This window comes from Acomys russatus, chromosome 10 (genome assembly GCF_903995435.1).
Source record: "Acomys russatus chromosome 10, mAcoRus1.1, whole genome shotgun sequence".
NCBI classification, from domain to species: Eukaryota; Metazoa; Chordata; class Mammalia; order Rodentia; family Muridae; genus Acomys; species Acomys russatus.
Window position 1 is genome coordinate 35,702,378 of NC_067146.1, and position 18,449 is coordinate 35,720,826.

At 39.8% G+C, this 18,449-nt stretch overlaps 1 protein-coding gene across 1 annotated transcript in view; it reads right to left on the minus strand.

The window, feature by feature from the left end:
- Window positions 1-260: 260 nt before the first annotated feature.
- Vps50 (VPS50 subunit of EARP/GARPII complex) overlaps window positions 261-18,449 on the minus strand; it is an 88,018-nt gene continuing 69,829 nt past the window's right edge. Inside the window, exons 21-28 of the mRNA XM_051151984.1 lie at window positions 18,152-18,273; window positions 14,852-14,932; window positions 10,668-10,816; window positions 9,076-9,172; window positions 8,138-8,296; window positions 5,197-5,318; window positions 3,265-3,454; window positions 261-705 (exon numbers count right to left, since the gene is read on the minus strand). Of these exons, the coding sequence (XP_051007941.1) occupies window positions 586-705; window positions 3,265-3,454; window positions 5,197-5,318; window positions 8,138-8,296; window positions 9,076-9,172; window positions 10,668-10,816; window positions 14,852-14,932; window positions 18,152-18,273 (1,040 nt within the window). The 3' untranslated portion in view covers window positions 261-585. The remainder of the gene's footprint in view (window positions 706-3,264; window positions 3,455-5,196; window positions 5,319-8,137; window positions 8,297-9,075; window positions 9,173-10,667; window positions 10,817-14,851; window positions 14,933-18,151; window positions 18,274-18,449) is intronic.

The window sequence follows — 18,449 nt, forward strand, 5'->3', positions numbered from 1 at the left end:
GTCCTGTCAGGTAGAAATATCAAATGTAGTATCACATAGCTGATTATTTTAGAGTATAACATTTATTAAATTTCATCATTTATGATCACAGTTATAACCAAATTAACCCTGACAGAGGTTTAACAGTTCAAAACAGAGAACATATTGATTTATCCAACTATTTTACTTACATTTTTTAAAATTCTCATGCAAAGCTCATAATTGGGAAATACTGTACATTCATCCTCACGTTATTAAATTACCCTCCGAAAATTATTCATAGACACATTAGCCACCATTCCTTCCAACTGTGTATTTATAATACATCTTTTGTAAAACGTATAACTGGAGCTATGTAGTGATAATTATGACAATAAGATAATTTCAGGAAAAGATTACAACAATTAGGAACAAAATTTGAAGAGACTGGAGCATATAAAAGTCACTTGAGAACACCACACGCACTTAAGTATTTTCTATTTTCCAGTTCAAAAGGACATGCTCGAAGTTTTCTTCACAGAGAATTGTCAGGAGTGCATGAACAACTGCCTTCCATGTCATGTCGACTGAGAGGAGATCAGTGCCTCTGAGGATGAGCTCTGCTCATTATCTTTTAGGTCTGTCTATATCATCTATAGCTGCTAGGAGCTTCTGTCTCGCTTTCTTATTGATATGAGATCCCAGGCAAACATTCACCAGGTTGGTCAACTGCTTCGTTGAATATTCCTGCCCAAAGAAAGAAAATCCAAAGTTAACACCCAATGCGCTAAAATTGATGTGTCTGATTAACACAACAGAGGAACGGGCAGATATCCGATGCCAGCGGGTGGCTGAGCACTGTAAACCAGAACAGTGGAACTTACAGATGGAGCATAAAAGGCAAACGGCTACTGTGCCATACAGGTAAGGCACTAGAGGCAAATACACGGGAGGCAGGCAGCAACAGAATCTGCTAATGTGACGATGTAATACATGTGCTGCTCATCATTTTAAAGGTCACATACTTTGTACTTGTTTCTGAGATAGTCTGTTTTTAAGTTATCAAAATACATTGCTACTTCAAATTTTAAAGTGCATTCTGTATTTTATATTTTAGTTAGAATCTGCAAAGGAACAATGATTCCTTTAGCACATGAAAACAAGAAGACAATGAATCAGAAAGACACCCTAAATGAGTTAAAAAGACTTATTTTATTTTTATGTGTATGAATATTTTGCCTTCATGTATGTACATGTACTACACATGTGCCTGGTGTCTGCAGAGGTCAGAAGGGGGGGCTCGACTCCCTGGACCTGAGTCACAGATGTTTATGAGACACCTTGGCAATGCGGGAGTCAACTCTACAGGAGTAGTAAGTGCTCTGAACTGCTGAGCCATCTCTCTAGCCCAAAGTTACTCTTTTTAAATTCTTCATAACTATTAGGCAAGTATTAAAATGAAGACTAAATATTTTTCAGTGCCCAAATCTCTCTAGTTTGAGTAAGACGGGCATAGAAGGTTCCTTGGAAATGCTGCAGACGGCTTTTCTTCTGGACAACAGGAGTTAAGGTGAGGAAGAACAGCGGTGTACCGTCACCTTAGAGGAGCACAGGAAGATGCCTGCCCTCAAGGTGGCACTGTTACAGAGAGCACCTTTTACCTAAAGCATGAGTAAGAGGCCATTCTAAACCCTCAGCAAATGGTGTCATTTGGTGGCACCTGTCACTACACGGCAAAGCAATTCCTCTGTCTCGTCAGCACGCAGTGTCCATCATCCTGGGCACTGGACTTGCTCAGATGAGGAGTTGTTCTAGACAACTCCTGCTTTTAGGCTGGAAAGAACCTGCAGGAAATTCCTTGCTCTTTTTTGGGAAATGTCACTGACTACAAATTTAAAAACAAACGAACAACAACAATAGCAACAAATGCCAGTATGCCAGCCTTTCCTTGGACCCGCCGTGCCTACCCTACCAATGCATTGTTGAAACACATGAACCAGAGAGCGCTGGATAGTGAAAGATATTCAGTCTCCATTTGACTAACTGCCTAACAGTCATAATATGAGGAATTTAAAAAGAGCTTTAACGATCCAGTTAGTTTCTAAACTGTCAGGCTAAAATGTTTAGTTCCTGTATTAAAAAAGAAAGAAAGAAAGAAATCTTAAAAGGGGCATGGGTTTTGCATCAAGTGGAATAGACACTACGAGCGTGCTGTCTCTCCCGCTGTGCTCTATGTCCTCACAGCAGTCCCGAGCTGGCAGCTTCCTCTGCTAATAACTGACCACTCAGCACTCCGTCTGCATATAGGACTCCGGATCTCAAATGCAGTGCGGAAAAGAGTGGTCAATTTTTTCTCAATTCTGTCTTGTTTATCATAAAGTCCTTAAAAACAGCATGTACATTTCAACTTGCTTCCAACAAACTCAAGACATTTACAAACATCATACTAAATTATTTCTCCTTTTTAACATGTTAAAACTAAATAATAATAATAATAATAATAATAATAATAATAATAATAATAATAAGTTAAATACAAATGTTAACTTACCTAAATGAAATAGAAAACTACTCTCATCTTTTACCCATATTTAGTGGCCAAGTGAACACTGGAGTTATAAGTGATTTTTTTTTTTTTTTTTAGTTTAGTTTGGTTGCTTTATTTTGTTCTGCTTGAGACAGAGTTTCATGTAGCCCAAGCTGGCCCTAAACTCACTATGAGGCCAAGGCTGCTCCTCAACTTGCGATGCTCCTGCTTGGTTGCAAGTGACTTTAATACTCTGCACATTTTCCTTGAGATTCCTCACAAACTGTCTATCCAGACAAATGACCCAAGGGTCAGAGAGAAGTGCTCTCTGCCGAAAATGTTGATGTGTTTGTGTTCAATTAAGCCGCAAAAATTCAGAAGTCTAAGTAGCAGAAGAAAAGCAATCATATCTATATGAAATGTAAACTCTTATGCTTGGCAGAAGTGTAGCCACAAGTTCTAAGCATCTCTGAATCATCCCTCCAGGCCACCATGAGGAGGATGCTACCGTTGCTCTGTTTAAGAGTACAAAATGTAGGCTCTACAGCTTAGTAATCAATTCAGTGCTACTACAATCTACTGATTTTGATATAAACCATGCTCAGCCTCTTCCCATCATGCAGCACAGGAAAATCCCAGCCCATGTTCTGATTCTAGGACACAGCTCAACGGAGCTCAAAGGGTCTGATGAGGCCAAAGACAGATAGTGTGAACACGGTGAAACTATATTCTGAGTTACCAGCACAACGGAAAAGAGCCCACACCACGCCTGCTCTCACCCTGTGCTCTTTGATCCAGCGCTCCATGTCATTCTCAGTTAAGTAGTAGGCTTTGATGTATGTTTCCACAAATTCTTTATCAGGAATGGGTCTAATATCGGTTAGCTTTTCAAGTTTCATTAAAAATTGTTGAAAATCCAACTGCATTAAGGCACGACCCTCATTACTGCACTTCTTGACGTTGGCGTATCTAAGAGACACAACAGTGAGGCAACAGGTAATGAGATGATACGAACAGTCCAGGGGCCTTGTGTCCCAGGATGGCTGTGCTCGAGCTATTCCCTAATGTGTCTCTTTATCCCTTCACTTTCCTCACTTGCAAAACCAAGAAAATAAACAGCTCAAAAGTTCTTCTTTCTCTACGGACTACAGTTTCTGAATTCAGCTAACACAGTTGTCTGTAAGAAAGGTATACTCCATCAGGTATTATTTATTTATTTATATAAATATACTCAAATATTCCAAAGTCATACTTACATTAGAAAATATTTCCATATTGTAGCAACTCAATGAAAAAGGAACAAATGAAATATTTCTTCCATCAACGTTGTACATATTTTCCATAACAAAATAATTCATGGACATATTCTGATACACCTCACTACTGAAATATTGGGTTTTAAGGTAGATCCCTAATAATAATAGATATATTAACCCCACAGAACAATATTTTACTACTCTTAAGTCAGTGATGTATTCAATGTTAGAAAGTGAGCCATTTCCTTAAAGAAATTGACCAGAAAAATCACAACTAATATTTATTTAGTAATCAATAGGCTTTGTGTGTGTGTGTGTGTGTGCGCGCGTGCGCGTGTGTGTCTGTGTGTATTTAAGATAAAAGTGGTTTAATGTAGAAAGTTAACAACTTATTTATCAATTTTTATTTAAGCAAATTTACTTTCAACACTACTAAGCTGAGCTGGTCACATGGCCATCTTACATATAGCACTGGTCTTTTAATAGTTCATACACATCGCTTTCCCACTTTCTAAGGAATTCTCTTTTTGGTCTTTCAAGACAGGACTTCTCTGTGTAGCCCTGGCTGGCCTTGAACTCAGAGATCCGCCTGACTCTACCTCCTGAGTGCTGGCTGTAAATAAAGGTGTATGCCACCACTGCCCGGCCTAAGGCATATTTTTAATTTAATTAATTTATTCAGATTACAACTCAATTGTCATCCTATCACTTGCGTCCTCCTGTTCCTCCCTCTCTCCTTTCACCCTGTAAGGCATTCTTTTCTTAACAAAGAAAAAGTTAAGAAAAATCAAATGAGTGATGATATAAAATTCAGTGGGCACATGGTCTCTGAAGTAGATGTTTGCTTCTTGGGCCCATTTTCTCCTTTGTGTCAGATGATGTGGCCAGAGTAAGGGCAGTGTCAAGTACGTGGGAAAGCTACCATGGACAGACTGGCAGAGTCTATGGGAGATGAAGACCGGGGTGCACTGTGACACAGGTGATCTGAAGACTGACTTTGCCATGGAGCTCAGGAGGTCAGAAGCCTTCTCTGCATCTGAACACTGTAGACCTGAACAAGTCACTCACTGTCTTTAGGTCTGGACTTGCTGACCCAAGATTTCCCAGTAACAATTACAAACTTAAGCAAGTCAGGATTTGTCATTAAAATCTGTGAAATCTTAGGCTCTGTGTCCAATGAATGTTAAGCATCCCCATAAAGCATATCAGGTAATAATTATTAGTCTTACTTTCAGATAATCTAATGGCTCTGTATTCCCCATTCATACGCTATCTTGGTTCAATATCAGTATCAATGAAATAAGCCACAGGAGACAGATCTATGGCTCTTTCAAACTTGACATCAAGCATATCCACTCTTGATCTCTATCTGTGCTTTCTGTCCATTAGTAATCATATGTCATTTATATATTATATTATAACTTAAGAAACAGTTAACCCTCTCATGAAACTTACCCTTCCACAATGGTCCTGTTAGCTAACCGTATACAATGTTCCCAAAGTATATTTGATACAGGCAAGGGTATCCGAACTTTCTTAGAAACTTCAGTTAACCGTTTGTTAAACTGTTCAAATTCCTAAGAAGGATAAAAGTCATGGCTATAATTTTAATGCCAGAGTATTTTCCCACAGTAAAAATATTTAAAACTTCCAAAGTTGTAGATTTTAACCAAATGAAGGAGAAAACAAACAAACAAACAAACAAAAACAAAAAACATTACTTGACAATAAATACACTATTAGAAACAAAACAATTAGAAAGTTAGGCCCTAGTCACAAAATTTTAGTATGAAGAAAAACAACCATGAGATACGTTCTATCAGCTACAGAAAACTAAGCATTTTTATTGTCTTAACTTTCACAACAAGAGTATATTTAAAATGAAAACAAAGAACTAACTTGGGGAACACGAGAGACTTCCCAGCAGCAGGAAGTAGTTCACCTTGAGTGGATGGTCTCTTTCAACTACTGTTACAAATGCTCACAAGCAAAAGGAAGACTGCCAGCGCTTCCCTCACAATATAATTCACATACATTTAGAAGGGTTAATTAAGATGGTATTTCTCTCTAGTTTCCTGAACAGAGAGTGACAAGATGTTTAGCAAGTTGGGGGCCAACACGCAATCACAGGTCCTAACGAGACAGAAGAGGAAAGGCCACTTCAGCCCAGGCTAGCTGCCCTGATGACAGCTAACTGCACTGCACCCTGCTCTTCGGCTACTTCCCAAATCACAGTTTTCCTTGCTGATTTATTTTTAACAGTTCATTGCTTTTAATTATTATTATTTTTTTTTTTTTTAAGAAATGTGCCTCCAACTCACTAAGCTCACTTTTTGAAATCAAAGCTAAAATAAGTAATTGCTCTCCATCAGTGGTCTCATTTCAGGGCTCCCAGTGAGCAGCAGCATCGCCTACGGTATTTATTCATGCATTTGCTACAGTAAACTGCATTGGATTTCAAGTCATAGTTTGGTAATTTTCATTAATATTTTACTTTAGAAAGTTATAGGCTCCACACACAAACTTACTATTTGTTGTCAAGTTCATGAGCACTGCACTTTACTCAGGACTACTTGAGAGCAACAGCAGGCTTTGCTTTCACCCAGTTTTAACTCAGGAGAGGAACACAAAGAATGGAACATAACTGATCATTAGCCCTTAACCTTAAAGAAGGCCTTGGACCACTAAAAAAAATGATGCATTAAAATTAACAATCTAAGTGATATTGGCTCTTCTTTAAAATAATAATTTTTCAAGGAATTAAAATGTGAAAGCCCGGGGTTCCTTTTAGAGCTGTACCGTGAGCATAGAAGACTTTTCCCTTTATCCATGTGCCTGACGGTTGGCATGAGCTATGGTCCCAAAGGTTTGTTGCTTCAAGCTCATCTTCTGAAATCTCAACATCTAGGATGACAGTGTTCAATGTGGAGTCTTTGGAAAGTAACTAGGTCACAAGGACAGAGGCCACATGCCTGGGGATTGGTGCTTTTATAAAAGAGGCTCAGGCCACCTGCCCGCCCCTTTTCATCACATCAACAGGCAAACAGGAAGATGAGATCTATGGAAAATCAGGCCAGCCTACATAGCAATTCTGTCTGAGCCTCAACAGTGGATTTTCTAGACATCTGAATTCTGACAAACAAAACAGAACAAAAATAAACAAACAAAAAACCGCCTACCTTGAGTATTATCACAATAAAATAGGAAAACGTCATAAAAAAATAAAAATATATTGTTTTGAAGTGAGGAGGTATCATTATTTATAAATTGCACTTAATTTTTACATTCCAAGTTAAAAGCAACAATTGATATCTCAGAAGACAAAACATCTCTCAGTTCCAGGACAGCAAAAACAGAAGACTTATACTTTGTCACCCCTGACTGAGAGCTTCACGGATACTCTAGGACACCACTAAGTACAGCCTTTGAGTCTAGAGACAGCCTGACAGCACTACAGAAGGGCACTGCAGATCAACTCTACCTAACTTATGTTCTAATCTACGGCTCTACTGGTTCTCAGGTATCCCAGCCTACCAAGAATGGTAATAAATGAGATTCAAACCAGGACTTTACAAGTCTATTTCTCTACGTTGACAGAAATGAGAAAGAAATCTTTCTGAAAGTCGTTTTCCTTTTCCCAGATTCTCCTTTAGTAGCTACTCCACATGGTACCTTTCCTAACTTTCACAATTAGACTCCTGTGAACAGAGTACCCGAGCGGCACTCCTCTCTCACCCACACGCCAGCACTCCTTCTCTTTCTGGCTGGTTCATTCTGTTCACAGCATTGCATACCAACAGATACTGCTCAGCTCATCTGTGGGCTCCTGTCTCTAGGACAGATATTTCTCAAGCTACATAAGTTCCTTAATTAGCAACCACACTGGCCGATTTTATCAGGTCCGGTGTGGTGGTCATAAGTATGGCCTGACACACAAATGAAAAGGGTGAACTGTGGTCATTTTATGCAACTTACAAAAGCAGGCATCGCACACAAACAGCTGATTAGAGAAGACCTTGTAAAAGTAATGAGCTGTATAGAAAACACCACTGGAGTGAGGAGCATGACCCTGTCAATACTAGAGATGACTAGTTAAATAGAAATACCATCTTGGGTTAGAGCTGTGGCTACTGGGGTTCTTTCAGGAAGGCAGCTACAGCATGCAATAATCAAACTGATTCAATGTTAGAAACTAGGGAGGAAAGAAAACACAAAAACAAAAACAAACCATGAATCTGTAGGTATCACAGATCAAAACAAGCGCAAATTTTAGGTCCCCATACATCAATTCACCCCACCCCAGGAATGAGTGGTAACTACGTGCAGTCGCCTATTTTAGAGTCACACATCTCTTTAAAAAGAAATCATTAGCAAAGACAATTCCCAGGGCACTTGCCTTCAGCAGTGCATCCACATACATGTTGTGCTGTGACATGATCTCTTTGACATCCCATTTCACATTAGTCATGAGGAGAAGCATCTGCTCGTAATCGATAGCTTTTCCAGCCACAATCCAGTAAATGGGTTTCCGTAGTTCGCTGGCAGTTGAGACTGTCTGAAATGTTCCACAAAACCAAAAACAATTATTTCTACAAATGCCACGCCCAATGAGAATAATTTGTCCTTTTCTAGTATGATGCACATAAGGAAATATAACGGTATGCAATTGGAGATTCCAATTAAGAAAGTATTTTAACATGGGGCAAAGGCCCTGTTTCCACTTCCCCCACCTCTCCTCCTCCTACCTTATCTTGGGACTCCATTCTCACCACCAGCCTTGGACTGACCCCCACCTGGCCCTAGGAGTGTCATTTAACATTCTTCACCTGCCTCTAAAGAGTCCTTCCGAAGCCACACCTCTTTCAAACATTCCAACCTTCCTGGAAGGTCTAATTCCAGTCTAATTGCAGGCTGACAGTACTTTGTATTGCCTTTCCTTACAGATTCACATGCACCATGCTTTCTTCTCACTGTTTCCGCAGCCTGCTCGCTACAGCTGGGTCCAGTTTTAGACACTTCCCCCAGACAGCCTTCTGGAACTCAGACCACGCTCCTCCGGTCCGGTCTGGGTTAGATGTCCTGCCACTCATCTTCAAAGCACTTCTAATGCTATTATACATACTGCTCCAACTGGTGCGCCTGGGTCTGTCTGTCTCTTTCCAAACTTGTAATGTTCAGTAAGTTGTTTAACATAGGACGCCACAATCAAATAGAAGAGCATTTTATACAGCTCTCCTGGAACCTGACCTCTAGTGATAAACTAACAAGCAGCTGAAATAACAGTGGCAGCTGCACCGTTCTCACAGCTGAAATGACAGACGAGACATCTCTGACCTGAGAGTAGAACTGCTGGAGAAAGGGCTTTTTGGCTGCAGGCATCACAGCATCCAAATGTGGCTGAAGGAACTCAAACTGCTCAGCCAAGAACACTCTAAAGAGATAAATAACCATGGCATAAACAAACGACAGAGTTTAGAACCTGTTGTTATTCCTGTGTAATAAATCTGTTAAGATCAGAAAACAACTACAAACTGCTTTCACTTTAGTGACTTTGTACTGTGGACTGGACAAGTTTCCCTAGTGCCGCACAGCGGTGGGTGCGCCTTCATCAGTTACATCAACAGTCACGTCGAGGGGCGTAATCAGGCTCCAGGTGTGGAGTTACGACCCTTCACATGAAAGACATGAGCCTGGGTAATACTAAAAACAAACAAATCCAACTAAGATCACAGGACTTCTTTTAAAAAATATTTATTTATTATAAATGTGAGTGTTCTGCCTGCATGTGCATGCCTGGTGCCTACTAAGGTCGAAAGAGAGCATCGACTTCCTGGGTCTAGGGTCATATATGACTGTGAGCTATGTCAATGCTGGGAATTGAGCCGGGGCCCTCTGCAAAAGCTGCAAGCACTCTAATTACTACACCAACTCTCCAGTCCATGGTTTGTCTTTTAGAGGATTTCTTTTTAAAGATTCCATTCAATATACAAAAGATTCGAACTCCAAAATTCAAAAGGGATACTTGCCATAAGTAACCCAGCATTCCTAACAAACAAGGAGCGCAGGCTTGGGAGTGGCAGGCACATATATTCAGGAGAAGCAGTGGGTAAGTGCACCCGAACTACTGCCTGTAGATGCACTGCTACTGAATATGGCTTTTCTTAGACTTCTGTTATGTACGGGGGAATATTTACCTTATACTGGGCTGCACCTTACAGACCAGGTTATATGCTTTCATTGAATTAATTTGGGGGGAGGTTGGGAAAGATCAAGAAGCATTCTTGCTGATACCCAAAGTGAATTCTACGTAACAGTTACAATGGACTACAGTTACCATGGATTCTCTGGCTAACCAAGAAGAAGAAATATAGCATCCACCTTTTACAGTCTGACTTAACAGGGATCATCTTGTTACCTAGCAAATCTTAACACACTGCCTTACTTTCATTCATGTAACTAAAGCCAACCATAAAAGCCAGGGTGGTGGCACACTGTAATCCCAACCCTTGTGGATCCCCAGGACTCATTCTTTACACAGTCTACCAGACTGGGCCATGGCCAATGAGAGACCCTGTCTCAAAACCCAAGGGGACAGCATCAGAGGAATGACACCCAAGGTAGTTCTCTGCCCCTCATATATACAAAGACATGCACCTGCATAAACACGAGCTCTCCCATTCACATGAGTGTAGACACACACACATGCGCGCGCACATGCACACATACACACACACAGAGACACAGAAACATGGAACCATGCAACTAAAAATATCAGTTAGTAATCTATGCTAACATACTTTACAACAATGCGTAAGTGGTGTTTAGGAGGAGAGTATTATATAGTAATTAGTATAATTACACAATGCTTACTTTTCACAATTTTTCCTTAAATATTTATGGCAAAGCAACTGTTTTAAACAACTTACAAGGATTCTGTGGCTACCACTCTCTCTGCCAACCCATACAATGTATCCCCAGATGACAAAATCACTAGCTGATTGAGGTGTGGGCTGGGTACCTTCTCCTTTCTTTCTTCTGCTGCTGTGAGTGTGGCAGTAGGATCAGCTGAAACCTCCTGGAAAGAAACAGAAGTCCAGTAGTAATAAACAGTGGAACCACACACGGTGAGCACAACCACAGGCCCAGGCACACACTGATACACACTTAGCTTCAGCCCTTCTTTATTGCTTTTCTACTTTGCAACTACTGGAATTTTCCTTTCTATACTAACTTAAAATATACAGCATGCCACCATATACACAGAAAATCTTCATTAACTGACAGCTGTCATTTACTGACAGCAATGTCTCTCAAAACCTGGAAGGTGAGGGTCTGATCCTTGAGAATTACTGATGAAATAGCAATGTACGGTTTGATTAGTTATTTCACAATCGAAACTTAACCAAGGCAGTCTGATGTAATCTCAAGAAGGCAGGACTAGAATGCAGTTATAAACAAAGCTAAGAGCACTGCATATGTCTGGGTCAGATACTTATGAAGACAAAGATGGTCCGTGTGAATCTAGGTGAGAGACGTCCACAGATATGCTGTGCTCCTTGGCACTGTCCAGGAGACAGATACAGAATCAGATCAACAGCTGCCTAGGCAGCAGCCCTGACACAGCTCATCCATGGTCAGGAAAACTCGTTTCAAATCCTTTTCCCTTTCACCAGACACCACGCGCACTAGAAGTCCTCTTCTTACTCAGGTGCCAGGCAAAGGGTAAGCAGGGTTTAAGGTACACACATTGCCAAAGGTCACAGAAATATACCTCGTATTATAAGCAATCTAGGGAAGGGGAAAGTGTCTTGAGGTCTTAGCTAATGAGTACTCAACTGGCAACTTGACATAGCTGGAGACCAAGATACCTGAATAGTGTTACATCTGGGTGGACAAGCTTCCCTTTGTGAGGCTATCATGAAAAATTGCTGCTAAGAATACTGTCCTCAGAGTAGAGACCTAACTAGTCACTACACTCGATGTCAAAAAAAGATACTTTCATTTACAACTGCATTAAGAAGAACTCTCTGGCTCAAAATAATACCTAACAATAATTAGGTATTAATCAATGATAATCTTTGTCTGATTTATATATCTTTTTTAGCAATGACTTGACAATAACATGTATTTTTTCCATTTTTTAAAAAGTTTCCAGGAGAGATATACTGAAGAAGAGTTTAGTAGAGCATATGCTGCATAAGTGAACAATGGCAAAGCACTGGGGGGAGGGGCTAAAGCACTGGAGGGAGGGGCTGAAACACTGGAGGGCGGGGCTAAAGCACTTGCCTAACTACTTGCTTGGTCCCTTCCACACAAATGTGTTGGTCCCACCCTTTAGGTACAAAGCTCTGCCACAAACACATTCAGAGAGCATTGAATCTGCTGCCCAAGGGTTTTATGCTAGTGTCTTCATTTGCTCCATGACTGGCCTGTCAGGCATCAACTTTTCTGGCAATTATTTGCTTATACTAAGTTTACATGTAAAATACACTTCAGTGAGCTAGACACACACACAAACACACACACACACACACACACACACACACACACACACACACACACAGAGTCAGGCTGACATGAGTAAGTGGAGTGCTTATCAAGCCCTGGTGCAGAAGTGCTGTGGCTCAGCTAACAGCAGCCTCATGGGAGGAGCATGGGACCCTCTGAAGACAGATGAGAAATGTAATCTCTCTAATCATGGCAGGAGTAATGCTTTATAGCCTTTTGTTGCCACTGTTCTACCGCTATAAAGAGAATTTAAATCAACAGATTTTTCTGGGCAATTGAAAATGCTTTTTTAGATAAGCATATGTTCAAGTTGGGTATGGTGGTGTATACCTGAAATCTCAGCTTTAAGAGGCTGAAGCAGGAAATGACTAGTCTGAGGCTAGCCTGGGCTGCACAGAAAGGCCCCGTCTCATATAAATACTATCCAAAGGTTTTAAGCAATTTAGTTATCATCTCTGCGGTGGTTTGAATAAGAATGGTTCTCATAGGCTCGTATGTGAATGCTAGGGAGTGGACCTTTTGCTAGGATTAGAAGGACAAGGCGGGGAGGGTGGCCTTGTTGGATGAAATGTGTCACTGGGGTAGGCTTTGAGGTTTCAAAAGCCCAGTGTCTGTCTCTCTGTCGCTCTCTGCCTCCCCAGCCTTGTGGCTCAGGTTCTTCTCCAGCACACCCCTGCTGTGAAGACAACAGGCTAGGTCCACAAACTCTAAGACAGCCTCAATTAAATGTTTTCTCTCATAAGAGCTGCCTTGGAAATGGTGTCTCTTCACAGCAACAGAGCCGTCACTAAGACAGTCACCAAACAGAAGAGTAGAGACTTTTTTTCTGGCACTGGATCAGCAACAGTAGCTTCCCCTTGATGTGGAAAACACATTTTCTAAATTTTAAAGAAAATTTTTATGATAAATTATTTCAGGTAGCATTTTAAAGGATCAAAATGGTTCCATTTGCCTTTTTAAACTTAAAAGTGAAAAACAGAAGATGTGTACAGAGAACATAAAACTATGAAAAAGTCTAAGGTTTTTATTGACATGTGAGGAAACGTATTTCCACTTAGTTCTGAGTTGATTGGCCTATTTATTATTTGCCTATTCAAGCAACGTAGTGACCCCATCACATTTTCTGTCACCATAGAAACAAATTAGAGTTTATCTGCTAACTTAAAAACACTCTTAGATCAAAGTATATTAAACAGTAAACAAGACTTTTCTGAAACAATCAATCAAGGCTTATCTGTGCAAAAATACAGAAACTAACAAGAAAAACAAAACAAACAAACTTCCAGAAACAAATGGAAATAGTTTTCAAAACTCTGATTGAATTGCAGGGAGTGTTATCCTAAAGCAGCAACTGGACAGAGCTGGCACAGGCAGTCCTTACAAACTGAAGGAAAAATGGCAGCTTGACGGTTTTCACAGACCAGTCAATTTTCTGATTCCAGAGAACATAAAAATAACACTTAAAACTGGGACATGTTTAAGGAAAAAAAAGTGCCAAAAGATAGGAAAGAAAAAAGGAAGGCACAGTACTTTTGAACACACAGCTGTATATTTGACAAATCCACCACTTAAAAACATAATTTCCTCCAGTTATCGCCAAAAAGCCAGGCAACTGTCGGGCATTTTAGTGTGAGGATGATAAGGGGGAGTGTGTTCACAGAAGAAGGAACGTGGGCCCATTGTTTACCTGGTCGTGCAGTCTTATTATATGTCTTGTGGAAAGACCTAAAGCATAATCCATGCCTTAAGTTTGACAGTCATAGTCTAGTAACTGGCAGGAGTGAGAGAAAGACGCCAGAGTAATTTTAATGATGACAATCAACCCAGTGTTCTTGAGGCATCTTGTCAGAAACAAGAAAGACTTCAATTGAGAACTAAGATCTACATAGAATGAGATCTGTTGGTCAAAGCTATCCCAAGACAAACATGGAAAACTGTCAGAGTGGGCAAAGTGGCCCTGAACTCTCACTTCCTCACTTAGCCTCCCAAGGACAGGGACCAGAGGCAAGTATTACCACACCCAGGCATTATTCCTTAAAAGATGAATGTCATTGCTTTATACAAATTTTAATAACAGAAGTATGCATGCAATGTAAACATTATGTAAAATAGGATAATGAATGTTTGTTTTGGGTAAGTTAAAGGAATAAAGGAAAATTCAGAGAAGCTTATGTCAACGCAGAGGCAGACAGATGTCTTGGCAAGCAACATCTCACCACAGTGACCAATCAGAAGACAAACACTTAAGTTCTCAATGTTATCCTGACCTAAAAACCAGAGGATCACCTTTACATTGCTATACAATCTTAAACCATGCATTTTATCATTTGATATACCAGTCAAGACCCAGGAGTTCCTGCTACAAAGCAAACCACGCCCATACTTTGCTCTTGAATTTCAAAGTGATTATAAAGTGATGTCAGACACTCCCTGAATACAGATCTTCATGCAGCCAATCAGAGAGACCTGTCAGACTATTAGCAACAAGTTCTTACTGAACTTGGTATAACACTAAGGGGCTCAGACTCTTCACAGGTATATAGATGCACATTTATATACAGTTGGCTTAACAACGATGTGTTTCACATAAGTCATTACTTACCAAGTCAATAAGGCTTTCTTGTATTCTGTTTAGAGTTGTTCTTAGTCTGCTACTACTAAGGCCAAGTCCTGTTGATTCCAACTGCAAGTAAAGAGAACCACGTCACACAGCTGTGCAGGTGTGCGGCAGAGCACCTGAGTAGTAATATGCTTACTAGCACAGATGCTTAGCTTTTGTAGGTCTCCAAATAGCATTTTAAAATGCCAACACATCAAAAAGAAAAACAAAACAAAACAAACAAACAACAAAACCAAAGTCAAATCTTAGCCCCAAAGGAAAGAACAAACTATCCATGTGCCCTCGAAGATCAAAGTAACATCTCAGGAGCATGTGAAGCACCAGGAGACATTTTAGATTCTTCCAGATGCTTCACTTTGGTATACATTATCTGCTGTGTTTATATTTAAGTGGAAAAAAATGAAATGTTGCTAGTCTTTTTTCCATACATGAATTAAACAAAGTGTATTGTTGCTTGAAATAAAATCTTCTCTTAGGCCTATCAGACATTTCACTGCACTCAATTCTGCTCATGACAAACTAAAGTCAAAGCATTCACACAAGCCACCACATAGCACGGGATGGAGGAAGCTGGCGTGTGTAAATGCATGGGAAAGTTGCACAATTCAATTGATGAAACTAAATTAGCTGAGCTGTGGTAGTAAGTACATACAGGTACTCGGAGAAAAGTTAAACTATCCTCCGAGACCCAAGAAACTTAAAATGTTATTAGTAGCAACTATAGCAAACATGGCCGTAGAAAGAATGAGTGTGTGACTGTGTGAGCAGACACATGCACAAGCATGAGTGTGTGACTGTGTGAGCTGACACATGCACAAGCATGAGTGACTGTGTGAGCAGACACATGCACAAGCATGAGTGTGTGACTGTGTGAGCAGACATATGCACAAGCATGAGTGTGTGACTGTGTGAGCAGACACATGCACAAGCATGAGTGTGTGACTGTGTGAGCTGACACATGCACAAGCATGAGTGTGTGACTGTGTGAGCTGACACATGCACAAGCATGAACGCCTTTACTCTTACTTTCCTCCCACCCAAGATGCAAGGATGAGAAGGCGCAAACTAAAGCAGACATGTGGTGCACTGTGTGGGAAAGCATGAGCTAATTTACTTCTCTGGGCTATACATACTTTTATAATTTATATGAAACAAAGTCAACTGACTCTAAGTATGTGACGTTCAGTATCGGCTGTGACCTTCAATCAACAGCACTCAGCTTGGAGCAGAGTTCTCTCCCTGGAAAATGCCACTGTGCCTTATGCACTTATCCTCCCCATTCCTGTACCACTGCACCTTGTGGTTTCCTAAACTCTCACACAAACACAATCATAGTGAATTATATTCGTGTTGGCTTTTTAAAACAGCATGCCTTGAGGATCCATACGTGGTTGACACTGTCGGCATTTTGTGCTGCTTATTTCTATTTACAGTGTGGACATGACATAACTTCTAACTAAACATCTGAGGACCCGTCTGGATCTCTCATGGTTGTCTGACCAATACCTTCATTCTCATTTTCTTGGGTAAAGATCTAAAAGTGAAATCTCTGGGTCACATAAGGACTCTAATTACAATCTTATAAATTACTGCCATGACATTTTCTAATCTAGCTATGTCTTTTTCTTTCCTACAAGGAAAGCACATGAATTCTGGTTGTCCCATGTCATGAACTGCGTATTTCTTTCCACCTCCCTACCCCTGGCAGTACAGTTAGCGTTTTATCAAGTTTCACATGTTATAAGAACAAGCTTCGGGGCTGGAGAGATGGCTCAGTGGTTAAGAGCACCGCCTGCTCTTCCGAAGGTCCTGAGTTCAATTCCCAGCAACCACATGGTGGATCAGAACCATCTATAATGTGACCTGATGCCCTCATCTGGTCTACAAGCAGACAATACTGTATACTTAATAAATAAATAAATCTTTAAAAAAACAAAAACAAAAAACACTTAACGCTCACTTTAAAAAAAAAAAGAACAAGCTTCTGGCTTCATGGACTTCTGTCCTCTTACATGCCATCAATTTCTGCTCTTTTTGGGTTTAAGTGGCACTTTTTTTTCCTTTTTCATTCTTTTTCCCTGACAGCATTTAAGTCTGGACACTCCCTTCAGAGCCTGGCTGAGACGCACCACCACATCCAGTATGTTGTGCTTTCATCATCACATTTAGCTCAATGCATTTTCTAACTCTCTTCTGATCTCTTCTTTGAACCACTCATTTGGAAGGATGTCATTTAATTTCCAAATACCTGGAGTTTTCTAGCCATCTTACTGTTACTAATTTCCAAAGCAATTACACTACCAGTAGATTACACCCTCTGTATTACTGAAGTCTTCAAAAACTACTAGGATATGCTTAGTGGTCCAGACATGAAGAGCCAAGTGTCCATCTGGCATCATTACCCTGAACATCATCTGTCTGAACCCTTTTGTGAGGAAACATTCTTAACTGTGGACTTGTTTATCTAGCCACCAATTTCTAAATTCTGAATGATGTTTAGTACACACTTGAAAGTAACAAATTCTGGGACAAAAATTTGTTTATATTTTGTCTCTGGCATTCTTTCCATAGAATATTCCAGAATTAGACACTTGGGTCATTAGAACGTCTACTAAAGGATCATGCCTTTGTTATACTTGTGATCATAGCAAAGATATAAATATCAATAGAAATGATGTGGGTATACATTAAAATTTACATATTAAAAATACAGCATTAGGAAAGTTATTCCTATGGATTGGGGGTCCCAAACATAGGCAGGCTGTGAAAATCTTTACAGCAGGAGATGAGGCACTAACATTGGAACAGAAAGAGAAAAACTCGGTGAAAGCTTGAAACACAAAAGGAGGGATAGGAAATCATTCTGAAGAAGGCAGATGGTTCAGTCAACAAAACTAATTACTCAATAAATATCTGTCATTATCTGCTGAGGCTGTGAGCCAATGTTTAAAAAGTTGTCTCAGTTACTATGCACTCATTGCACATGGGTCTAGGTTTGCATAAAGAAACCGGTACATTTTCATTGCCAAAATATCATCAAGGTTAGAAAAAGCAATTTTACTTTTTCTGCCAAAGATCTGAACAATATGCAATATGTTCAATCTTATCAAAGCTTAAAATTAATATATAAACAACACAATTAGTCAGACGTCTGATAACAAGTTTCCTATCTGATGGATGATTCTCAAAACAGTGTGATCCACTTATACAGAATCAAAAACTTTACAGTTGAGGAAATGAATACATTTTAAGAGATATTTTTTCTTCTAAAAGTTGACTTACTGAATCATTCCGACCAAAAAAGGTATATATTGCATACAAGTAATAATCAAATAGCTGAGACATGAAGTGGATAACGTCAAAGGCGATTGGCTTAAGAATGTTCATCATCTGCATGTACTTTCCTAAAAGAAAAAAAAAAAAAAACCCAAAGATGAATTAGAAAAAAAAAATAAATTTCGCAACTCTCTTCTTATTGAAAGGTAATAGGAATGTTATATTAAAATATTTAAATAGTGAACTATTACATTCTTACCACATGAGTTGCATTTCTAGTACTTGGTAGGAATTATAATATTTT